Source organism: Hoplias malabaricus, chromosome Y, assembly GCF_029633855.1.
Source record: "Hoplias malabaricus isolate fHopMal1 chromosome Y, fHopMal1.hap1, whole genome shotgun sequence".
NCBI classification, from domain to species: domain Eukaryota; kingdom Metazoa; phylum Chordata; class Actinopteri; order Characiformes; family Erythrinidae; genus Hoplias; species Hoplias malabaricus.
In genome coordinates this window covers 74,483,570-74,509,914 of record NC_089820.1, presented here as the reverse complement: position 1 = coordinate 74,509,914, position 26,345 = coordinate 74,483,570, and the positions used below count along the sequence as shown (strand labels likewise).

At 39.4% G+C, this 26,345-nt stretch overlaps 3 protein-coding genes across 4 annotated transcripts in view; 2 read left to right on the top strand and 1 right to left on the bottom strand.

The window, feature by feature from the left end:
* The first annotated feature begins 4,181 nt into the window (after positions 1 to 4,181).
* LOC136678523 (protein FAM151A-like) lies at positions 4,182 to 8,747 on the top strand. Its single transcript, XM_066656570.1, has 8 exons — positions 4,182 to 4,362; positions 4,958 to 5,107; positions 5,338 to 5,487; positions 5,573 to 5,732; positions 6,585 to 6,809; positions 6,985 to 7,121; positions 7,287 to 7,421; positions 8,128 to 8,747. Exons 1-8 carry the CDS (start codon positions 4,182 to 4,184, stop codon positions 8,745 to 8,747), a joined length of 1,758 nt encoding a protein of 585 aa, XP_066512667.1.
* Positions 8,748 to 9,195: 448 nt separating this feature from the next.
* LOC136678804 (acyl-coenzyme A thioesterase 11-like) lies at positions 9,196 to 20,489 on the bottom strand. Its single transcript, XM_066656944.1, has 16 exons — positions 20,351 to 20,489; positions 19,251 to 19,455; positions 18,202 to 18,271; positions 17,872 to 17,932; positions 16,335 to 16,436; positions 15,452 to 15,608; positions 15,037 to 15,187; positions 13,836 to 13,955; positions 13,390 to 13,528; positions 12,295 to 12,350; positions 11,838 to 11,904; positions 11,553 to 11,636; positions 10,589 to 10,722; positions 10,301 to 10,432; positions 10,093 to 10,219; positions 9,196 to 9,636 (listed from the first exon to the last, which is right to left on the bottom strand). The coding sequence occupies exons 2-16, from the start codon at positions 19,423 to 19,425 to the stop codon at positions 9,478 to 9,480; spliced, it is 1,734 nt and encodes a 577-aa protein (XP_066513041.1). The 5' UTR covers positions 19,426 to 19,455; positions 20,351 to 20,489; the 3' UTR covers positions 9,196 to 9,477.
* Positions 20,490 to 21,383: 894 nt separating this feature from the next.
* Positions 21,384 to 26,345, top strand: part of LOC136678592 (single-stranded DNA-binding protein 3-like) — a 29,725-nt gene continuing 24,763 nt past the window's right edge. For both annotated transcript variants that reach the window (XM_066656636.1, XM_066656635.1), the window contains exons 1-4: positions 21,384 to 21,527; positions 22,472 to 22,544; positions 23,084 to 23,145; positions 23,386 to 23,470. In XM_066656636.1, coding sequence (XP_066512733.1) covers positions 21,472 to 21,527; positions 22,472 to 22,544; positions 23,084 to 23,145; positions 23,386 to 23,470 — 276 coding nt within the window. In that variant the 5' untranslated portion in view covers positions 21,384 to 21,471. The remainder of the gene's footprint in view (positions 21,528 to 22,471; positions 22,545 to 23,083; positions 23,146 to 23,385; positions 23,471 to 26,345) is intronic.

Below are 26,345 nucleotides of genomic sequence, written 5' to 3'. Positions count from 1 at the left end.
CAGGTCGCTAGCCCCGCCCTGTTGTCAACTGAGCAAACACTCCCTCAGTTGACAAAAGGGGCAGCCACAGCAGGCTTCTCAGTCTACAGTCGTAGGGGACAGAACAGCGAAGACAGGTATGCCCAGCCATTAGCATCGGAGATAGCAAACAGCTAACCTCAGGGCAGCGATGGAGAAACCAGGTCCCCCAGGTTAGATCTCAGAGCAGCAGATGAGAAAAACCCACAACACACAGATACCCTCACAGACATAAACTAAACAAAACAACTGAACAAACACGAATGAGACACGGGCAGATGTGGCAGTCAACAGAGGGACTCCCAGCGTGCTCCGACCCAGCACTGATGAGAGACACGAGACACTTAACAACAGACAGAAGCTCGTCTTTCAACCTGGTCTTTGCTCACTCACAGGTCCTGCATTGGAGAGACTCAGACACGGAGCAGAATTAGAATGGGTCGTTTTATTCCATGTTTTCTGACTTAGGCAGCACACAGGAAAAAAAAAACTGGGTGGTCTTGATTCACAGTGTGCAGGTTGGCGGACTCCAGGTGCCCACATTAATGTGCACATGCACTGAACAAGTGATATTTCTTTCATAATATGTCCAATTTTAGGAGCTGTAAGTCATATTTACCACCAGTAATGGACAAACACCATTTATGATAGTGATTATGTATTATTTTTACTTTTCTCCCAAAAACTGCAACAGCCATATTTGAAACAGGTTTAGTGCACAATTTCAGATTTCTCCAGACCACTGGGTAGCAGTATATTAGCCGTTAAATAACATGATGCAGAATCATTGGAGAACTCTTACTCTAACTAGACAGAATTTTCTGACCCTGGATTCCCTGTATTGCAGGTGGAGTTGGGATTACACTGGGAGTGTTGGCTCTTGTGTACAGGAAACTGGGAAAGCGATTTAGATGTGTCCAGGAGAAGAATGAAGCTGAGGACCAGTCCAGCCAGGCCTCGGCTCGGTGGGAATATACTGAGGGAAAAGAGGCTCTCTCCATGGCTTATTCCCTCCATAACAGCAACCACAGACCCCATCAACCCTGGAGCAAAGAGAGTGCCTCGTACGACATCAGATCAGTGGAAAACCATTTCATCTGCCACAACTGCAGCTCAGCACACCTGGAAACAGCTGATCAGGAGGGTGGCCGAAGGGAGACTGTGCTGCACAGAGTCAATCAAATAGGAGTCCAACATAAGAGAGAAGAAGGCTGGTCGACCCCTGTGGACAGTGACCAGTGGAAAGAGTGTGAAACACACTCAGTTCTTCAGTCGAGAATTAAAGGTGATGTAGAAAATGCTTTCTGGATTGAAAATTATTGACCAAAACAATGAGTTGCTCTACACATAAACCTAACATCACTGTGCCCCTTACCAAGCTTGAGCTAGAGGGGTCTAAAACCTCCCATGAGCAGTGGAACTGTGTTCAGATGGCATTAACTCCATAGAAATGCTTTAAGTAAAATGTGATGGTCTGGAACAGCTGTGCCCAATGCAAAGAGTCGCTAGAGGTGTATGAAGCCTTCCAGCACTGGGCTGTGGAACTGTGTTTTTTTGGAGTGATGGAGCTCCACCCAATACATTTCATATTAGTTGGAGTGGTGTGTGATCCAGAACTAATCACACATATAAGTACCTGACTTGACCAAGTTTTCCTGGCTGAATGGCAACAAATCCTCTGAGAAATTTTAAGATTTTCTTGCCTGTAGTATAGTTGCTCTTATTACATTAAGGGCAACACACTTACAATTTTGACTATTAAACTAACCTAACGATGTGTTTAATTCACAGATATTAGAGCTCAAAGACATACTGAAAAAATAAATGGCAGTGTGAACAACCACCATCTTCGTGGTCAAGATAATGGTCCCCAAAGTGGAGTTTCAACAGATCTGTCCACATTAAGTATGCAGCAGTTGGCTCTAAGAAGACACATTTCAGTTTCCCAGAGACAAACATTTACACCTCAGGAACAAATGCACCAGAAAACTCTTGGGAACCACAAAAATAATCCTTCTGAATTGCAGGGCTGTGGTGCTTTACCTCTTTACCAAACCATTAACTGCCTTCACTGTCATCAAACTTATGAATACAGACAAACTGGGAATGGAAACCAAGACCATTTGCTCAAAGACCACAAAGAGAACATATGGCCCAGTGAGGAGAAAACATCAGAGGCTATTTTGTACAGAGATAGTTTAAATTATAAACAGACAAGTGCAGAAAGTCAAGCTCGAGAGCAGAGAAGTGTGACCTTTGATTTGTCACGGCCATCGGAGCAAGCCGTTGTTGTATGTGGTAAAGACCATGAGGGTCCATACAGAATCAGCAAGACAAAAACATCACATACCCCACTGGAATTGGACCCAAAATGGGTCAAATCCTTCAAATTAGGCAAAACATCTGGCAAAATAAGTAGCACACATAAGCATAAACCAGGATCTCAGTTAAATAGGAAGTTAAAGGTCAAGATAAATCTGAATCCTCTTAGAAGAAACCGGATTCAGTCCACCTCCAGTCATAGCCATGAAGACTATGACACCAACGAGACATCCACAAAGGGCAAAAATGACAAAATCAAGGCAAAAAAGGATTATTCCAAATCAAAATCCAAGAAAAACAAGACTCCTCGTTCAGGAAGCAAGGCACTAAAAGGATCCAAGCACTCTGAAAATGAAAAAGAGGATGAAACAGCAACAATAGAAGAAGACAATGATAACACTTCATCTAAAATCAAACCGGGACCTAATGAGGATAATACAGATGTCAATAAAGTCATTTCCACCGATCTTCAATCTGATGGACAGATCCAGGCTGGTAGTAACCTCTTGAGTCTTGATACTAATGCCACCACCTCTGAAAATCAGATCTTGCAAAACTCTGCTGTCCCTTTAACACACAGTTTAGATCTTTCAGCAGCAGTTACCACACTGGAAGACATCAGTGGTCCACAGGAAGACCCTACTGTTACACAAGAAACGGGAGAATATCCTGAAACTCCAACCTCTACAGCACCCCCTGTTGTCCAGGAGTATCTGTCCTCAGATGATGGCTCCCCAAAAAGGAGGATTAGACTGATTATCCCAGAGAAAACCTCCAACCGGCCTCAGACTGCACTCGAAAAGAAGATCAGATAGCATGACTGCTAACATTTGCTTTTATTCTTTAAGTGACTGCCACATGAGGTTGCAGTGCATAGTGATATATCACATGACTTGTCTTTGTTTTTGCCTGGTCTTCCTCAGTGATATGCTCATGAATTATGCTGACATTCTATAAAATGGGTTCAAGCACTGTTTTTGTCTAAGCATTATTTCTGCAATCTGTAATTCCAACGAATATAAAGCTGACATATTGCCCCCTGCACTTGTGTAGTGTACTGCATGTATGATATAAACAATGTTAAACTTTGGCATGTTTTTAAGTGACATTATTAATGATTAATCACCTGTGTTGACTGTTAAACAAAATGTGCAGTTTAATTTTAATAACAAATTTAATAATGTTATTTTTAACTAATAACATCTTTATCCTACCTAACACAGGTGTGATTGCTGTAGAAGTGCGTCTGTTGACCTGAGCTGGTTGAACATGTTTGTTGCAGATAACAACATACAATGTTCATTTCAGGACATTCTCAGACCACAGCTTGAGGGCAAAACAGATTCAAGTCTCAAGATGTCCATAAGCAAAGTTGTATCTCAGCTTTCATACATCAAAAAAAAGGGCTGGTGTCTTAATGTGTCTGTCAAAAATGACTTCAGAGAAGTTATCATGCAAAGCTAAGCCAAAACAAACGCCTGGAAGTTAAAATTTGTTAAAAATGTTCAGTTCCTTTCTTTAATACAATAAATAGAGTTAAATACCATATTTAAATAAATACAAAAATAAATTACGGTTATTTTCTACATAGTTAATCAAAGAAAATCACCAGCCCAGACCTAGCAGTTTCTGTTAAATCCAAAGGCCAAGAATCATTTACTGAAGTTAGATAACAGAGTCACTTCTCTTTATGGTTCAGTGATAAGATTTAGCAACACTCTAAATGGTCAAGTGTGTCCCAAACACCCATAAAAACACACTCACACTGAGACAGGACAGAGCTTTACTCTGATTCACCTTCTAATCTGGAAAAAATTATACAACAAAGAAAATTTAGTAAAATGGAAGGTAGGGAGGAAAAAGGAGTGGACGAGGAACAAGATGAAGAGAAGAACGTGAAGAGTGTCCTGGGAGTTTTCACCAAGGAGCAGTTCACCATGTTGTGTGTTGGAGTTGGTTTAGTTCTGCTGCTGATCATCATCACTGTGACCTCTGTACTGCTGACCATGAACTCGGATACAGGTAACTGTATTTATTAAAATATTCTTTAAAATAAAGTGCTTATTAATATGAGAAGTGATTCTAGTAGTGTGTATATTGTACACACTAACAAAAGATGGCTTTTCAAGTGTTCTTCTGTAAGCACAGTTTTATACAGAACCATGAACTCAAATATTATTTGCATGAGGAAACATTTTGGAAAAAATTCTATATAACATCAAAAAAGGGTTCTGCTGTTGCTTGACATGAAAACTATTAGAAATGTATGTGTTATGTGAAAATTTTTCAAAATCAGTCAATTTAGAACCATATGCAATATATTTTTTCATACATGTGAAGAACCCCTTCACTAGGCAAAGAGTTTTTAAGCCTGTAAATGGTTCTTTGACAGTTTGTGGTTCTATATAGAATGATTGTCTTTGGACAGAATATCCCCTCTTTTTTCCCCCATAACAAAAAGTATCAAAAGTTAAAAAATGTAATGTATACTTAAAAAAAAAAAAGATGGTTCTTACAGTGTTGCTGATTAAAGAAAATGCCAGCCAATGACATTACCTCAAAAGATTTGTAGTGTATACAGAATTTATAATGTGTATTTGGCTGACAATGTCCTCAGGAACCTCAGAGACCATGATGCCGTTCCCTACAGATGGAGATATGCTGGAATTTCTCATCCAAAATGGAGAGATTCAGGAGAAGGATGGACTCTATGCCACTTGGTATCATGCTGCAAACAGCAAAGATGAGATGAACAAAGCCCTGGAAAGTAATTGCCCAATTTTTTTTCCTGAACTGTCGTTTTAGACTAAGTTTTCAAGCCTTATCCTTCAATGTTATGTAATTACAAAGACATTTAATGCTAACATTATTTAATTGCTGTTTCTTATCAGTGTCAAAAAATAATCTCAAGACACTGAATAAACAGATGTTATGATCAACTCAAATGCAATATCACTTCATATAAAGCCAACATATTCCTCATGCGAATCAAATCAGGTGGAGTCATGATTCTGGAGGCAGATGTAAACGTGGAAGGCCATAACACTGTCAACGAAACCAACCTTCCCATCATGGCTCATCCCCCAGACGTCTACAGCGACAACACGCTGGAAGAGTGGCTGGATACTGTGCTCAAATCTAAGAAAGGTGGAAAAAAATAATTGTAATACACAGGTGTGATTTGTTAAATTGTATTTTTGTCATTTCAATAACTTGTTTATACTCTGAATAGGAATCAAACTGGACTTTAAAAGTCTCCAAGCCGTCGAGCCCTCACTTGATCTTCTGCGCATCAAGAATCAAACAGGAATCCATCGTCCTGTGTGGATCAATGCTGATATTCTCCCCGGCCCCAATGTTCCCAATTTCTGGCCTGTGATCAATGCCACTCGGTGAGAGCTACATTAATAAGAATTTCATATGAATTACAATTAGTTAGACAACAGAACTGGACAATTAGTGTTCTTCTCCAAGTGTGTTGAACACTAGTGGCATTGTATTAGCAGCAGTTCAAAAGGTGGAGCAGTGGAGCTTTATGCATCTTGGAGGAAGTATCTGCTGCATTATTAGGGTGACCATATGTCCTTTTTTCCCAGACATGTCCTCTTTTTGGAATGTGAAATAAACATACAGCTGGGAGATCGAAATTGTGTCCAGGATTTCACATTGATTTCACGTCAGCCTTTGCTCCTATATTTGACAGACATTCTGTATTTGGATTTATACAGCTTTAAACATCTCTCACCACTACTATTAGTCTACAACCTGCATCTGCATCAGCCATTGATGTACATCTACATCAGCCAAACTGTTTCCCATGACAAATGACTGACTAAAACACCTCAGCATGAATGTAAATAAACACAAATCAGTTCGACATTACCTGACCTTTTTGATATTTTTATATTCACATGAAAATAAACATCATGCTATGTAAAAGATGTTAAACATTTTTTCTTTGGTTGTTGCCCAGCCCAGTCCTACAACATAGGCTTAGTTGAAGCCCCAGCCACAACATCCTAACAATGGCCACCCAGGACCTCCCACTGTCCTCCTTTTTTAAAAAAGTATAGTCACTTTATCATTACATTTTAAACATGGTAGCAATTTGTGATTAGGGGAGGTCTAGCTATTGTGTGAAATTGGCATTTACTAAATTATGAAGAAAATTGGGTAAAAATAAACTGTAAAAAAGGCGTTAATAGTCTTCAGATTAATAGTCACTTGTTCCTCAAACCCACCAGGTTTCTAGACCTCATTGAGACTAAATTCCCAGATGTGACCATCTCTCCTGGCTGGAAGGTTCTCTATGTTCCCCAGTTCCCCAATGTGACCTACTCCCAGGCCATGGTGGAGAAGATGTACAATGCCGTCAAACACCTTCCTCAGAAAATCACCTTCCCTGTTCTGGCAGTCATGGTCAGGAATGGATGGCCACATCTCAGCTGGCTCCTCAGACAGTCCTCCAGGTATTTTACCACTTTGAAGACTCCCGTCCACCTTCACAAAATTCATATTTGCAACATACACACATAGCACAATGAAATATCACGCAGAGGTGTTTTGAGGTTACATCTTGCTGCATCATTTGATCAAAAGAGAAAAAGGGCATGTCCTTGTTTAGTTTAACTTGGTATGTTCCAGGTTCAGTTTAACCTTGTGGCAGGGAAAGGAGAACCCCACTCTGAATGACCTCCTCTTCATCAGAGACAACAGCAACCCTCAGCGAATCTATTACGACATCTATGAGCCTGTGCTCTCCCAATTCAAAGAAGCTGCAAGTGAGTAACTTCAGAAAGTCCTTAACGAGCAGCCATCTTTGTAACATCACCAAGACCAGGCTCATAATGGGGAGATACTTATAAACTCAAAGTTAAAAGCCATAATAATTTATCAGAAGCATTTTTACATATTTATTAATATATCTGATGTTCTACACGGTCCAGGGCACAGAGACAGACCCCGAAAGTTCTACTCGGGTGGGGACATATTCGACTATTTTAAGCCTGAGAACAATGATGGCCTAAACATCTTGTGGGAGACAGTGACTGACAAAGATTCTCTGAAGTCTATACTCAAAGGTATGAGCAATTTGTAATGTAATGATTTAAATTAATAAATAATGCACAATATGAAAGCAACACGTTTTTTTTTACCATAAAATTAAATAATTGTGATGGTCCACTAAGTTGTAATACGGAAAATAGAGCGTCTGTCATTGCTACTCCGGGCTCAGCACTGTAGAAACTGCTCCATGTAAATTCTGGATGAGAATAGGAAAGCATGCTCCCTGTCCTGGAGTTCAGGACTGTGCTGTAACTGCACCTGCAGGGGGAGCCCGGGGGAAAACATGCCCAAGCTTATCTTGTGTTCCTTTAATAGAAATTATATGCATTTATAAACATATAATCCATGCCTCGTCCAGGGTGTTTAACCACCTTGCGCCCAGTGATTCCAGGTAAGCTCTGGATTTGCCACTGCCCTGAACTGGATAAGCAGTTACGGACAACGAATGAATGAATAAATGAATAATACAGTAAAACATAGATGATGTTGAATAATTCTGTGAAGATACAAAATTATTCTTAGTATTTTATATATATTTATAGTGGATACTGAATAATTCATAGTAGATAATGAATAATTTGTTGCAATTCTTGAATACGTTGTAGTCACTGAATATTTCTTAGAGATTAAAAAACAGTTGGTTTTAAGATTAATGGTTAATAACTGAAGGAGATGGTTATAGAGGATTAATTTTACACCCTGTGGTTCCTTTCCTCGTAGACAAGCCTGGTGGGATGCTTGTGATCCCTGTAATATCTGGATCAGGAAAGCAGAAGATTCCAGTTGTTGAAGACTTCCAGGCAGAGTTTCCTCTCAAGGAGTGTCTTGATCTGATTTTGTCCTCAAAGAAGCCATGGGGCATCTACCTGAGGGTGAAGTCCCAAAATCTTCTGACTGTATCTCTGCAGATTCTTCGTGAGGCTTATGATAGTGGCATGCTGTACCATCCGACCTGGATAAACATGGAAGTGGCGCACAGATCCTTTAATGTCCAAGGCTACATCCCTGGCCTGGAGTTTCTGAGCTCCATTAACCAGAACTTTCCATATGTGACCATAGCTCCAAGTTGGCCCCAGACTGTTCTTCTCCAAGGCTATACTCCTGAGCTGGTGGAGGACATGATGGACCTTTTCCAGGGAACCTGGCAGGACGTCTCTTTTCAGCTTGAGGCTGATTATTTAGAAAGGTCAAAGGATGGACATATTAGCCTTCTCCAAGCTCAGACACGCTTCTCCCTCACAGTGGAACAGAAGGAAGGGAAGGAGTCTGGAGCTCAGGGTTTGATGTCTATCCACAGATGGAATAAACAGCGGACCTTTTATAATTTAGCTAAAGAATAAAGGTTGAGAGGCCTTTAAAAATAGCACAATAAATGATATTACCTTAAGAAATCGAGACAATATACACCGGTTACACATAATATTGGCCTGTTTTGTTTTGTAATTTGGCCTCATGGTGGCACTGTTTCAAAATTTTGTGCAAAACCTTCTGTGTGAAAACAATTTCCTTTCCAAAAGGGTTCTGGAGTTAGTGTGTGATATTCCTGTAATACCCTGGTTCTTCCTGCCTTGCTAGTTACTGGGTGAGAGTGTGATGCCCTGTGATGGACTGGTGCTTTGTCCATAGTGTGTTCCTGTGTTTTGTCCGGGTGGGTTAATTTACAGGTCATCAATACCTTTTTTAAAAATGTTAACCCTACTTGTAATCTGGAGATTTAAGATTGTTGTTAAACTGTTTTTGTTAGAAATGAACTTACTTCAATGAGAACAAATTAATGTTTAATGCAGGTTTGAATATTAATAACTGAAATGTACATTAACAGATTTCTGGCATAGACAACACACACAGAACTATCGAGATTCACATGTAAACTGACTGTAAACTGACCCCTTTCACAACATTTCACCATTTAACTTAAAGACAAAAGTACCATTTTTCTATAATCTCTAAAATTACCACACCATAAAAAGCCCAAATAAATTCCACTGTTAGTGTTCATGTAAACTGTACAGTCTCCAGTTTTCTAAAGTGAGTAAGTTAACAGTCTGAAATCAGTAAAAGAACTGGAAACTACAGTGCAACATTAGAGAGGACACAACGTGTGGTTCTATTCTCCAGAAGGAACTGGCTGCAAGAGAGGAAGGTGGAGCAGAAGCTGGAGGAAAGTCCAGCGATATCTGTGGAGATGTATGGCAATACTCCCGGATTGGTCTGATTAAAGTAATTAATCTAGGAAAAGAAAGAACACAAAAAGAAAAATAAAACAGGTTGAAGTAAACCAATAATTTAAAGAGCTAACAGCTCCACCTTTTGGAGAAGCTTCACCCTGCCAAACTCAGCTTTCAGAACTCTCCTCGCCACAAACTGTTATTAAGCTGAATTAGTAAATTCACATCTAATTAATCAACAATCTACACTGATCATCCATCCATCCATTATCTGTAACCGCTTTTCCAATTTAGGGTCGCGGGGGGTCCAGAGCCTACCTGGAATCATCGGGCGCAAGGCGGGAATACACCCTGGAGGGGACGCCAGTCCTTCACAGGGCTACACTGATCAATCAATTTGATTTATTTTTTAAATTCATAATACGTTTTTTTTTAGAAATGTTCAAACATACCATGTAATACAACTTTTTTTTTTTAATATTAACTTGAATTAGAATTTCATTTTCTAACCACTTACCTTGCAAACACTTTGGGAGACTTCATAAATGGTGAATCCAGCACAGATCACCTCGCCTCTATTGAACTCGTCAGTGGCAGGGTGTGTGGGGAGGGACACTGACCTCAAGGCAACAACATACGGGTCCCTGAAAACACAATTGTGCCCTTTAATTTTAGAAACTGACCAATGAAATAAAGAGGTGCATTCAAAACCTGTTATTCCTCACCCACTGTCGCAGGGTGGTCTCCTGGAAGCCAACAGGATAAAGTCCTGGACTTTTCCTCCCTCGCTGACTGAGGGAGTGACAACCCGATAGATCAGATCATCGTCATCGACTCGTACTATCAGCTCACACTGCCTGGACACACACACATCATTTTTGATGTGCATTTTATATTATCTCACAGAATTCAGAACTTGACTAATGGCTCCTATTATAAGTGAGTTGTCTTTTAATCTTAAGTGAGTCTTTTCAGCACACAGACAGAAGCAGGAATTATGGGGAGTGCTGTACTTGTAGTGTTTGTCCCATTCGCATCTGCGGCTGTGGTCCGAGAGCAGGAGGAAAGCTCTTGCTGCTGGGACCTTCACCTCAGACTCAACTCGGACACTCAGTGTCTGGTTCTCCTCAAGAGTGAACAGCTTCACCTGGAACCACAGATAAATCCACCGTCAGAGAACAGTGCTCATTTAATTCCTAAACTTAAGACTTATTATTCAGTTATTAATCTTCAAACATACTATTTTGTAACTTTTATAAATTATTCAGAACTATTACCTAGTGTTCATTCATTTATTCATTAATTGTCTGTAACCACTTATCCAGTTTACGGTCATGGTGGGTCTGGAGCCTACCCAGAATCACTAGGCACAATGCGGGAACACACCCTGGAGGGGGCGCCAGTCCTTTGCAGGCCGAAACACACTTACACATTCACACCTATGGACACTTTTGAGTAGTCAATCCAAATGTTTTTGGACCGTGGGAAGAAACCAGAACACCCAGAAGAAACCCACCACGCCGCCCACAGAGTATTAGGGATTACTAAATATTCTTCATTATCTACTATGAATTTTATTTTATCCACTATAAAATATATAGTATATATTAAGAATTACAAATATCTACTAATTCAGAATCTTCACAGAGTTATTCAAAATCATATATTGATTATCCAGTAAATATAAATTCTTAAATAGTACTGTCAGTGCCACATATAAAAGCAATTGTACTATCTGCTATTGTTAAATCAGTTTTTAAATAATAAAACATATATTAAAGCAACACTACATAAGATTTGATATTTTTGCTCCTGGGCTCCCCCTACAGCTGCACAATGTAATTCACATGCTAAAGTGGTAAGCCCAAAGTAGCAATGACAGAGACTCCCTATTTCAGCTCAGTGGGGCATTACAATGATTTGAGGCTGTAATTTTAATGAAAACAACTACCTAGTGTTCATTTAAAAAGAACTCACATTGTTCTTCTTAGAACTCAAGACCCACTTATTTTTGGCTGCCAGCATCTTCAGAGCAAAGACGTTATTGTAGCTGAGATACACCTGCAGACATATCAGGAATATTTTAGTATGCACATATTTTTAGTTATGGGTTATTCAGTTCAGAAAACTGATGATCAAAAGATTGTCCTTGGCCTTATCTCTTCAGCAAGTGATAAGGACTCTTATAAAACATTCTGTATAAGGCATGTTATCAGCAGACCCCCAGTTTATTCTCAGGAGAGGAATGGCAGAACACAGTACCTGGTTGGAGGTGTCCCAGGGCACTGATAAAGGCATTTCTGTGTGTTTACAGGAGATTATGTATTTTCTGGAGGGACATAAAGTTCAGTTTAGTGACAATATGTGCAAATTCATTCTCATACAAAACAGCTGAGCATCATGGGTAATCTTCAGAAGGACATCGTAGGTAACATTAATTTTAAGGAGGCATGTTTATTTTTATAGCACATTTCATAACAAGTTTGTGTCTATACCGCCAAATATGGTTGAGCTCAGAGCATGACAGCCAGACTCCGACATGTATTTTGGAAGATACAGATGCATCTCAGTAAATTAGAAGGTACGCTTGAAGTAGATCACCGTTTGTAATGAATCTATATAATATGAGTTTCACTTTTTGAATTTAATTTCTGTAATGAATGAACTTTTTGCTGATATTGTAATGTATTGAGATGCTCCTGTATTTAAAGATCTTTACCTGTCCAGGCGAATCTTCTTTCTGGCGATAGCTTCCCGGTATCTCCTCTCTCCATCCTGTCAGAGAAAATCCCAGACATTAGCTGCTCAATTGATACGTTTATTCATTTATTCATTCATTTTCTGTAAGTGCTTTATTCAGTTCAGGATCACGGTGGGTAAGGGAGGAACACACAATGGACAGAGCAGTCACTCACAGCTGCGGAAATTTTCATACACTCAACCAGTCACTCTCACACACAGAAAAAACCCATGCAGACACAGGGAGAACACACCACACTCCTCACAGACAGTGACTCAAGGCTGGGATTGATTACACAATCCCATGAGCTGTGTAACAGTGACACAACATGTTGCGCCACTGTACCACCCTCTGCGCTGTTCATTTTGTCTTATATCAGTAATATTACTGCAGAATAAATTAAATGTAAATTTAAAAATATATATTCCTTTCTGTGGGTTTGATTCCCGCTCAGGGTGACTGTCGGTGAGGAGTTTGGTGTGTTCTCCCCGTGTCCGCGTGGGTTTCCTCCGGGTGCTCCGGTTTCCTTCCACAGTCCAAAAACCCACGTTGGTAGGTGGATTGGCGACTCAAAAGTGTCCGTAGGTGCGAGTGTGTGAGTGAATGTGTGTGAGTGTGTGTGTGTTGCCCTGTGAATGACTGGCGCCACCTCCTGGGTGTGCTCCTGCCGTGCGCCCAATGACTCCAGGTAGGCTCTGGACCCACCGTGACCCTGAAGTGGATAAGCGGTTACAGATAATGAATAAACGAATGAATGAATGAATGAATGAATGAATATACCTTTCTAAGTAAATAAATTCCCTCTGAATTTGAAGAAGGAAAAAATATATTTACATAATTTATGTATGGCGATTATATAAAGGTATATTCTATAAGGTATATTTTTCCTCTATCTTTCCTTTATCTTACATATTACACATAGCCTTGTGCTCCAGTGCTTATTTTACAGCATGTCTTGGCTGATGTGCTGTATTAGCTGGAAAATTGTAATCTAGGTTTTTTACCAAACTGTACATTTGAAGTTCCTGTGTGACGCTCAGAGAAAGTGTGAGATAAAGTGGGGAAAGGCCACACCTGGGGTTCGGGTCGTATGGGAGGTAGAGAGCGAGGAACTCCGTTCTCATCCAGAACCTCAAAGATCATGAAGGCACTGTTTATGTGTCTCAGAGGCTCCTCCCCATGATACGCCTCAGCACACACCCCCACCTCCATACTATCAATAACAAACAGTACATATACCCCTGTCATTAATAAACATCAATAAATACACTACATGGTGAAAGGTTTATGGACACTTGCTCATCAAACATTTTGCATCTGCTTCAGCATGCCCCTTTTTGCTTCATGAGTTTTTGATGGAGACTGAACACCTAAAACGTTTCAAATATGCTTCAGTACTCATACATGGTGCCTACAAAGTTTTGGACATAATGTGTATATGATGTTTACTTTACAACCGTAATTAAGCACATCTAAAATGGACCAAACCCATGGGTTTCTGCCTGTGAAAACAGTCTGACCTGTTCTTAAAGGTGTTGTTGACAATGGCTTTGAGGATCAGTCGATCTCCGACCTGTGAGGGTCCTCTAAAGTGGAACATGTCGATGCTCCTCAGAGTTGGATGGGCATTAGATAAACGGCTGGAAGGAAAGAAAGATGCTGATTAAAGAGATGTTCACAACCATACCTCCATTGGGAAAAAAACAATTGTGGTTGGACAACATGTAATAAATATATATTTATTTATTATATATAGAGCGATTTATATATATATATGTATATATCACTCTAATTTTATCTTTAAAAGTAAATGTAAAGCTACATATATACAAAGATCCAGATGTCCATCCATTCATTATGTAAACACTATTAAATTTTGAAATGCACAGCTCAGTCCCCAGTCCACACAGATCTTATATTGAGACTAAAATGAAAAAAAGTTCCTTTTTGAACTCACTGTTGTCTATACATCCACCATATCCAAAATATTTTGATACACAGTCCTATTCTGCCTATTCTTGTTTAGCCCCACTCATTTACACTGATAGTATGACTAGGGTTTCAGATTGGACTGCTTTAGGAAAGAGGCACAACACAGATCCGCCAATCAGAATAGTCCCAGTGCTTAAAAAGGTATAATAAAAAAGGTCATAATAAAAGTCTGTTTGTTTCATACTCAGTGATAAAAAGTTGAAACCTAATAATTAATCTCCAGGACCTTATCACTGATAATGTTTTAATAAATACAGGACTGAGCAAATGATCACATCCAGATCTATTCTCTCAGCTTTGTTTTTGCACTACTGCAAGTAAAAGTTCAAACATTGATCGCTTAGTCATTTCAGAGTGGCTTTCATAATGTGGGTAAATATTAACTCCTGGGCCTTGGTAGAACTGATCTGATTTTAATAATAGATGCATGAAATATCCGAGTCTAAGTGTGCAGTGTGAATATATAGTGTGATCTACTGGAGCCCCATTTTTAAGCACCTGTGATTTTGTGATCTAGAACTCATCATCCAATATCAGTACCCAACCTGTCCAAGGTTCTTGTGGCTGAATGCTATCAAAGCCTCACAGAAATGTTCCCACATTTAGCATAAAGTCTTCTCAAAGGAGTATAATTTGTTACAAGCTTTATTTAATTTCAGAAGTGCAGGGGTGACTAGAGAAGGACAAATGCTCCTTTGACCGTGTGTTGAGATGATAATGAAATGTTACCTGGCAGCGATAGTGGCCACATTCTCCATCCACGCCATGATCTGACCCCCAAAGGTGTTGACCTGGTGGTTAGCATGAGGAGGGAGGACCAGCTCCACACTCTCCACCCGGGTTCTCTCAGTTGGGATCACCTCTTCTTCATCCTGACCCTCTACACAGCAATTAATCAAAAAAAATAGAACTACTGTTACTGACAATGAAAACATTAGTGTGTGTGTGCTTTCATGAGATCCTGCTGGTGTGTTTTTCCTCCTTCTCAGTGGTGTACAGAAAAAGCTGCATGAGTTCTATTAGGTCCCCCTAGTGGAGAACCTTCATCCTGCTAAATGTGAGTTAGTGAGTGTATGATTATTTGACAAGTTCATACTGGTCTTTGCAGTGTTTATGATTAAGGGGAAGTGAAACTAACTCTTACCACATATGTCTTCACTGACTGCACTCTGGAAGCTGGTGCTATTCAGCAGATCTGTCATGATATCTGCATGAACGAGCCTCATCCTGCGTCTCTCTGCAGCTACACTGTACTCCACCTGCTCTCGATGAGTCTGAGGAACCAGTTGCTTCAAATACACCTGCGCAGACGTGCACTTATCAGTCTCTTCTCAATCAGTCAGTGTAATTGCAAAATAAAAAGATTGAACATGTTACATCTTTTAAAAAAATGCAATACAAACAAATGAATAAATGAAGGAATGCCTGAAAACCAGACAATTGCTGTGAGGATTGGATTGTATTCAGCCATAAGAGAATAACTGCTGTCAGTTGCTGATGTTGGAAGCTTAGTTGTGGATTACAAAGTTATTGGATGGAACACTAGCATGTCATAGATCTATGATGGTTCTTCTTTTATATTTTAACATGTCTATATTCTGAAATTATCAGTGGGGTTGCAATATCCCCATGCAAACAAACACCAGAGGAACCAGAGTCACAAACCTGTCTTCAAAGCAATGAAGCTAATTTAAAAGTAAAGTGGCCAGAAAGATGACCTTCAGTGAAAGCATTGCATCTCCACCAAGAAAAAGAAATAAACACAGGGTGAATAGTTCACAAAACTTATTGTTGCTTATGATTATTTAGAAAAATAAAACAGATGGCCAGGGCACAAGATCTTGTTCCAAAGGAGATGTCACAAATGCAACATATTTTTAAGGTAAAAAAGGTTCTCTGTGCTTATTTACACAGTCAGCTTTCAGTGAAATAGACTAATTCTTATACTAATCTTAACAAACTTGAAAGTTTTTATCAGTGTTTTCTGAGATTTATCAAAAATAAAACAATTCTCCATCATCTCTCACCTTCTCATTCCCCGAGCTCCGAGCTACAAATGTGGCAAATGCTTGGCAGACCTTCCAGTGACTGTTAGTGTACAGATCCTCACAGCTGACCACTATCCCCACCTACAGACACACAGACACAAAAATGTTGGTGGATGTTACAAAGACTTCCACCTACATATATTAGACCTACCCTAACCTTAACCATAATTATTACTAGCGCAGTCCTAACCCTAATCCTAATTCTAAACTTAGATTTAAAGCATGTAGAGAGATAGATAGACAGATAGATAGATATTTTGCTGATCGCAGAGGGAAATTCAAGTTTAACACAATCCGTGCAGTGAAACACACATTTACACACACACACACAGACACACACACACACACACACTAGTGAGCACTAAGGGGCAGTGAGCACACATGCCCAGAGCGGTGGGCAGCCCTAGCCATGGCACCTGGGGGTTAGGTGCCTTGCTCAAGGGCACTTCAGTCATGACCTGCCGGCTCTGATCGTACTGTTTGCACAGTGTGTGTGTGTGTGTGTGTGTGTGTGTAAAAAGGTTCTCGTCCACTGTGATCCACTGTGGCACGGTCCTGACGCACACACGCACACAAACACAAAGTCAGACGCACTGCACATGGCGACATAAAGGCAACACCAGACTGAGTCACTTAGACATCACGCAAACTCAGCTAATCTTTACTCACTTCTCTGAGGCTGTGCTTTCTCAGTTGCTCAATTGTTCAGTGTTACAGCTATATATGTTGTAGTTGTATATTGTCACTGTCCAAAGAAATATATGGATCTCCAAAACAGTAACTTTACAGAAGAGGGAAAAACCTTTTTAACTTTCAAAGGAAGTGAATGTAAAATATTTTATTCAGAGTAAATTTGGAGCATTCCTATTGGTTCATTCATCATAAAATAATCACACAGTTTGAAGGATAGCTACAGTGTTCAAATGATGTAGTAAACGAAATATCCACAGAATGAAGACGATGTTTATCTTTGGACAGTATGTGATATATTTAAATATATAGCTATTTACAAATTTAACAGTTTCATGACTTCATATAGAAGATGGCAGTGATTTCTGTAGTTTTTTTTTTTAACTATTTCCGTGAAATTAAATAATAATATATTGTATTTTATTTTGACATATATTGCTGGGTGTTAAGTTTCACATCTGATTAACCTCCATTTTAAACATGAAAAAACAAACAAACAAAAAAAAAACTTATATAACAAATATAATATATAAAAGTTTAGAATCTAGATGTTTCAATTTTTCAACATTTTAAGGAGTAAATGAGATAAAATTAAATATTCTTAATTTAATTTATTAAAGCTAATGTCTTCACTGTCTTAACTGTGTTTTTGTTCTTTTTCTCTGATTAAAATCTACCCCAGTGTGGTTGTACTGTATGTCCAATTTGGTGATAGTAAACAGTCAGCAAGTGAAGGTGGGGCTTTCTGTGTGGTGCTCTTTTTGCGATCACTGTGTGAAAGAAGCTCCATGCTGTTTTGATTGTTGGGTGCACTGCGATATTTTACCTCCATGCTGGAGTTGAAGGCCCTGTTCACTTTAGCCTTTATGTTCACCACTTGTCCAACACTGGAAAAAAAACAGGTAAAAAAAAGGATCTGATGAAGAATGATCTATTTGTGCATTTTATTTTCTTTATTCAAATGTGTACCATTTCTACGAGTGTAACACACATAGGCAAATATGTGCAAAATTGGGGAGACGCTGGTCAAATAATTTGTTTGTGAAAAACAAGTGCATTGTTAATCATTTATTTGTATTTACATGTCAAGAACAGGGCTGTGCTCATAATGAAAAGAAAGTTACATTATTTTTCAAAGTGTAATAATTATTTTTACTCAATGGTGCGCTCAAAGTGAATGTCATCCACCGAGGCCGTTACACAGGGGCGTCCGGCATGTCTCTCAGCTAGAGAGAGAGAGAGAGAGAGAGAGAGAGAGAGAGAGAGAGAGAGAGAGGGAGAGGGAGAGGGAGAGAGAGAGAAAGAGAGAAGAAATGAGCAACATTTAGAGCTGCTAAGCACACCAGAGAGCACTGTTCCACTGTTATACTACAAGCTTGGCATTGGGCATGGTGACCTTATAGTCATGTGTAGCTGCTCCAGATTGTTCCATTTAATGCTTTTCTATAGAGAAACACAATTTAACATCTATTGTAAGGGGTGTCCACAAACTGCATTTGTGGCTGGAGTCTGTTTATACTTAGTCTATATACAAGCCAGAACATAACAGGCCTCCCAGACACTACCCACAATTCCACTGTCAAAACCTGTATATCTTGTTCTGTCCCAGAAGACAGTGTCAGTGAACGATCCTTCCATGCACACAGTAATGAGTTTCTAGGGCTATATTTGTACACTTCATTTGTTGTTCTGCATAATTTTTTTGCCCCCCTTCAACTTGTTCTCCAGTGCTCAGGACCATCACAGTGCAGGTATGATTTGGGTGGTGGATCATTCTCAGCGCTGAAGTGACACTGATGTGGTGGTGGTGTGTTAGTGTATGTTATGCTGGTATGAGTGGACCAGACACAACAGTGTTGCTGGAGTTTTTAAACACTGTGTTCACACACTGTCCATTCTGTTACACACTCCTACCTCGTTGGTCCACTTTGTAGATGTGAAGTCAGAGACAGTAACTCATATGTTGCTGCAGAGTCTGTGTTGGACGTATTCTAGTCCTTCATCAGAGGACACAGGACGCTGTCAGCTGGATGTTTTTGGCTGGTGGACCATTCTCAGTCCAGCAGCACTGCAGTTTTGATCCAAGCATACCACATAATACCTGCTTTGTGGGTGTCCTGTGGGTGTATGTATGGTGTATGTATGTGTCATGTATCCTACAGTAAAATGTAACTGCGTATTATTCATTTTGTTTTGTGTACCCACCAGAGAGGCACGCGGTGGAGTCCATCCATTTGAGCAGCTGACCCACACTCAGCTCTTTGCGATGGTTTGCATGACAGGGCAGAACTATCTGACTCATCTTCACCTCTGTGGGGTTACGATAAGGACGCCCATCCTCCATTATTAACTCGGGACCATCTCGCTCCGGTGATGACATGGTGAATGAGGTTAATCCCACCTCAGGCTTCTGTATACACAAACAAATTAAATTAAAGCACAACACTTGATATATGAGTAATTAATTAGTAAATAAGTGGTTCCTTAAGGGTTCTTTAGTAAAAGAATTGGGAACACTCCAATAATTAATCTTTAAAGCAACACTAGGTTGTATCTGTTGCTTAAACTTATACCTTCAAATCATGGCGATGCTTCACTGACATGAAATAGACTCAGCACTGCAGAAATTGCATTACGTAACTTTTGGAGGAGGTTAGGGACAGTACAAGCTGTTACTGTAGCAAAGGAGGACACACTCCTAACTAATACTCTCGTAACAGAACAAATGCTGAAGGATTATGGTCCATGCATTTTGAGCACTGTCACTTGAAGACATTTCTGACACTGTGTGAGAACAATTTCAATCAGATAAGAGTTATCAGATAAACCAGCCCCTCTCTGAATAGTAAAACTCTGAACTAGGTTTTATTACAGGTCTAGACTGTGTTTCAGATCTGCTCATAGCAGAGGAGTGTAAACAGAAGAGAGAGAGAAACTAACAGAGAGGCATGAGGAACCTGTATCACTTCTCTACAGTTTACCGGTTTCAGCATGTTGCTGTTGTTTTTGCTCTATACTCTTTCTGTCCATCTATCTCTCTCTCCCTCCCTCTCCTTAGTTTTTGTTGTGCAACTCACTGTAAACTTCTCGTTCCTGTTCGTATCACCGTTCCACCTTAAATGATGCATGCACCGCTATGCCATTTAAGGTGGAACGCCAAAGTCAAAGTTTTAGAAGAAGGCAACCCTAACTTCTGCAAAGTGAACTTACTGTAACATTACTACACTGTACTGAACTGTGTAGAGTATAGAACCACTGTGTTTTACTACCATTAAAATGATTTAATAACCCCTGAGTGCTCTTACCTTCCGAAAACACCGATCAGCTTCAGGACATTTCACAGCTATCGATCAAAATGAACTTAATTATGTGTAACGCTTAAAATCAGTCAGTAAGGTAAGACAATCATTGAGAAGTGTTAAAGAATGTGGAAAGATAGACCCCGCCCACCATTGTGGGTCATAAAATAAACCCCGCCCACTCAGTTAAGCGCACGCCTTTTAATTCTATTTGAAATACATTTCTAAAATATTTTAAAGCTATGTTTTGACATTAACCCGAAATATGTCAGTCAATTTTATGAAAAATATATTTTAAAACGTTATTCATTAAGATCATCATATCATTTATATTTACTAAAATGTATTTTATGTGTAAGTGGTGAACGTAAAAAAGACAAAAAAATAAATAAATATATACAGACTGTCAAAATAAATATTTTTGAAGCACAGTGCTTGTGTTTATTGAAATACAGGAGACCGAAGGAGGTGTAGTTGTTTATGATTCCAGCAGATGGCGCTGTAGGCCAAGAACTTCATTCATACACCAGCATTATGAATGACTATAATTTTATTTGACCACAGGTGTGTGTGAGTGACTGGGTGAGTGTGTGAAATTGACCACAGGAGTGTGAAAGTGACTTGGTGAATATGTCATACCCTGCCCGGTTTGTTCCTTGTACCCAGTGATTCTGAGTTGGCTAAATCGACCCCCAGAGATCCTGACCAGGATGAAGTAAAAAATTAATAAATGAATAATTGTTTAATAATATACTGTATATATTATATATTGTGTGTGTTTGTTTTATTGTATTATTAAGGATATTTTTATATATTCATCTAGCAATAGGGGAAATTGTGTTTATAAATTAGCAGTTGTACAAAACACAGTATAATAACCTGTGGGCTGTGAAGAGCAGTGTGAGGTCATGCAAATACAAAGCTCAATGATTGGTGGAAACACGCGTCAATTTTGTGGCTTACAGTGGGTCTCCGCCCTCTCTCTCTCTCTCTCTCTCTGACCAGGGTCGGTTGAAGAGCGTTATTGCAGTAGGATGGGGTCACCAGCGGCCAGTACAGTGATGACAGCTGGAGCTTGAGAAAACAAATAAACAAACAAACAAGGCAACAAACGCTCGCGGGGAGCCATGTTCACCAAAGGGAAAAACGCCGTGGTCCCGTCGGATGGCCAAGCACGAGAAAAGTAAGTATTTCTGGCTGTTTTGGTCATTTATTAATGAAAGGGCTCAAGTTGGCTTCAATTCTGCTTGTCTTTTATTGGAACTCTCCGGTCTACCTTAAATGGTGCAGCAGTTACGTTCTGTCGCCTCAGAATATAACCGCCAGAACGTACCCGCTGCACCATTTAAGGTGGAACAGAGTTTCAACTTCAGGTTCATGCTTTTCTTGGACAAGTTGTTGACTCGGGTGACTCTGGATGCTCAGAGTTGCCTTGTTTTTAAGGACGTATTTTACGGTGGAACTGTAAGATGTTACTATGTTGTTAAAATATTTTAGCACCCTGGTCCATGTGTATATGTTGTTTTCTAAGTGCAAATGAATTAACTCATTCACTGCATGGCACATGTTCCTTTATAATTAAATAATGCAAATGAGCTATGTCCTGATTGGCTCCCATTGAGTTACATTCAAAATCCACGCTCCTTGTAACCCCAGTGTGAGTGGGCGGAACTAAACCTAAACTGCAGAAGCCTGAACTGTTGGAGGGAAAAGAAAATGTACAATAAGTGTCCAAAACTTTGTAGAGACCGATTGTTTATTCTGCAATAAATTTGATTTTGAATTTGTTTCTCTGCTGTAGCAGAGTTTTTATGTTTCTAGGCAGGATTTGTACCAGATATTGGAACATTGTTGTGAGTATTTGATGGCTTTCAGCCACAAGTACATTAGTGAGGTCAGGTACTGAACTTGGATTAGCTCGGACACTCCAACTCATCTCAGTTTCTCTAAAAGGAGTTCCATCACTCCAAAATATGTATTTTGACTGCTGTAGCTTTATGCCGTCATTTGACATTAGGTATGGAGACCTCTGACTTAAATTTCACTAGATACAATGGGTGTTCACAAACTTTTGGACATTTACCTTTAAAGCACACTGAATGATGCTGAAATACACTTCTCCCATAGACTGGCCTTGTACGTCTACGAGTATTTGCTGCATGTTGGGGCTCAGAAATCAGCACAGACATTTTTATCAGAGGTAGGTTGTTTTGTTCTATATTTTCATAAAATGAATGACCCTCATCCATTTATTTATGACTTTCTGATTCCCATTTTGATTATGCCATAATTCTTTGCATGATATTGATCATTTCAACCTATTAAAAAAATCTTAAAGAAGAATAACACTTATTTTTCAAAAAGTTGGCTAAATCCAGTGGTTCAGATGTTCACTAGACATTAACTAATACCCAAACACAGAGGGGCACTTGTGTGGTATAGATGCCTAAGAGATGATCTTATCATCAGGAGATATGCTAGTTCGATCCCCGGTGATGTCTCAGCTGTCCAAGACCAGGAGTCCTAGAGAGCACAACTGGCCTCACTCTCTGGGTGGATTACATGGCCCGTCCTCCTCCCATATCTGCTCATCACTGATGGGTGGAAATTGTGACTAAAAATTTGACAAAATATTGGGCAAAACTGTGATAATAATAATAAAAATAATAATACGATTTCACTGGAAAATCTGTAGAAATAAAATAAATAATCACAAGAAATGGTCAATTTCTTATTCAGATACGATGGGAGAAAAACATAACGCTTGGCGAACCTCCAGGCTTCCTGCACTCATGGTGGTGGTACGTGATCTAAATTTCTCTGTGATGTTTTTATACCTCTTTATATATTATCAAGTCCTGTTTTTCTGTTATGTTTGTAATGTAGAGTCCAGATTGAGGTCAGTCTTGGACTAAATTTACAGTTAGTTCTTTAATGAAAATGTGTTAAATGCTTAACGTGTGTGTGTGTTGAATTAACTGTATGTGGGTAAGGCAGTTATTTTTAATGATGTAGAAACACATTTCTCTCTGGTATTTCAGTGTGTTTTGGGACCTGTATTGTGCTGCACCTGAAAGAAGGGACACTTGTGAACACTCCAGTGAAGCTAAAGCTTTTCATGACTATGTGAGTCTGTTGTAACTTTTTTATGTTTTGATTTGTTTTGTTCCTTGGCTATTTTAAAATGGGGAAATAAAGCTGTTAGAAAAGGGAATGTACTGAATGTTGAATTTAGATGTGGATAGAAGTGCAGTTAATAGAGTGCTCAAATTATATGAGCAATGAAGATTCACTGATGTGCGAGGGGAGAGAAAGCAATCCCATAGAAGAGCTACTGCAGCACACACTGTGTGTTGAAAGTGTTCAGAAAACAGTGCTTCACAGCTTGCTGTGTGTGAGGCTGCATGCCCATGCTGACCCCTTTACTCCCCTCGCACATCAATGATAGTTGGGTGGCCATGACCCTGTCCTACTTTAAATTAATATACCAAATAGGAAATGTGTGGCATATGGCTGTGCCATATCATATCATGTGCAAAAATATCGCAAAAATAATGCAAATGATAAAAAAAAAATCAATATCGTGATTATAGTGATATTCTGAAATGTTTATGTAATGCATCATTGCAGTTACACGTAGTGTCGTGTACATTCATTACATGAGTCGTTTAGGCACAGTGACAGTTACGGTGGAAATTTGCTCTGCTTTCAGAAATTTGTTCCAATAAGGAGTATCATGTGAAGGTGGTTTGGAAATATTATATTAAATTTTCTAAATATTTTTTATACAAAGTCAGAATCTTGGTAAGTTACAAAATAAGCAAATATTTACACATTTATTTGTTGTTTCTTATGACTGTTTGAAATTGTTAGATTTGTACTAAAATAAAATGTAATTAAATATGACTTAATTAAGAAATTAAATATATTATTAAATTAATATATTGAATATTTATAAAACATTTATTTTGTTGCAATATTGCGTTCTTGAAATTAATAAAATTAGTTTTCAGTGTGGCAGCACGTTCATGCAGCAGGTAGTGTCGCAGTCACACAGCTCCAGGGACCTGGAGGTTGTGGGTTCGATTCCCGCTCCCGGTGACTGTCTGTGAGGAGTTTGGTGTGTTTTCCCTGTGTCCTCATGGGTTTCCTCCCACAGACCAATAACAAAGGTGGATTGGCAACTCAAAAGTGTCCGTAGATGTGAGTGAATGTGTGTGTTGCCCTGTGAAGGACTGGCGCCCCTCCGTGTTCCTGCCTTGCGCCCAATGATTCCAGGTAGGCTCTGGACCCACCACGACCCTGGACTGGATAAGCGGATACAGATAATGAATGAAAAAATGGGTTTTCAGTCTTTTTTCATATCGCCTAGAATATTGTTATCACCAAAAAACACTCGTAAAAAATATCATGATATTATTTTACGGCCATATCGCCCACCCCTGGTGTATAAACAATTTGTAGAAAACATCAATGTGTAGAAAACTATAATGATACCTGTAAACCTTTACTTGAGGAGCTCTGAGCTGCTGTGACTAGTGCTGTAAAAACAAATTCCATTGCAGATGGACTTCTGTTAAACCGAAGAGTTTGGGTTATCAGGTCATGAATGGAAGAACTCCTGTTATTTGACACAGAAACCAGTCTTACACAAATCTCCTCTAAATCCTAGCGTTTTAAAAAGCCCTGCATGTTCTTAGGCTGGATTAAGCTGAATAAGCTGCCAGGATTTAGTGGGTAATTCTGCATTGTGGAGGATCTGACGCATTGGTGGCAATGAAACACAGCTTTAACTCTTACTGCATAGGAAAGAGAGAATAGCAAGTACTGTAGAAGATCTGTGTGAACCATCTACAGACGAGACATTTACCCAATGAGACAATCTTCTGCTATAAAGCAACAATTACCTCTTTCACAACAACACTACGAATTTCCAGCGCTGATTTTTAAAAATCCTTAAATTCTCAGACAATGCAGCAGCCCACCATCAGCGCCATTGACAACCACAATTCAGAGCAGTAAATGAGTTTGGGTTCGTTTCCATTGTGTGTAGATGAGGATTCTTCTATGGTGGTCCTCCATGGGAAGACATAAATCTAGGGCTGTATTCAGTATTTGTGTCCAAGACAAGTTCAAGACTAAGATTAGTTGAGAGTCACATTTGTGGATAAAGTGAACAGAGTCCAAAAAAATTTAGACAGAAGGACCCCACCCCCTCTAAAATGGGGACGAGGGAAGAATGAACTATGCTGTAGACAACAGGACACTACTCAACAACAAGATAGAAGTATACAATTGTTTTTATTTGTTTATGGCATAATAACAGATAATAAATCATAAACGCATATTGAATTTATATATCGTACTGAAAGAATTGAGTCTGCATTTTGATCTGACTCTATTTCAGGACTATTTCACTGACTTTGCTAAAATGAGTGTATTTTTAGTGAATTCCATTATTTGTTCGTGACCAGACTTGGTCTTGGTCCAGATCAGAGACACAAGGCTTGAGAACATCACAAATCTGAGTACACAAGCTATCACATCAAGGCGAATTTGAGTATACAAACGTTAAATTAGTCAGGTTTTACCAGTAGTCAAATCCTTTTGGGACTGTAACTATGGATGTGGGTTTATTGATGTGCGGGTCTCTCCCTGTCCACAAATATCGGAGCCTTGTCTTGTACAAATTGTAATAACCACCTGGTGTCATTATAAAAATGGTCAGAGTGGACAGACTTTCCTAAAAGCACTTGGCTGTAGTTTAGTAGCCAATTGACATAAGAATGTGCAGCTAAAATGGATTCAGTCAGAAAGGACTGCTTGTTTTTCTCTGAATGCCTAGAGGTTGTAAAAGTGTGTGTAAGCAGTGTATGTGTGTGTGAGCACGCATGTAGGAGGCACCTTGCGATCTGTGTGGCATTATTCATAAAGTCCAGCCTTTTAAAGCTGACCTGGCCCTTTAAGCCAGAAATAGCTGTTGTTGAGGTGAAGGTGGTGG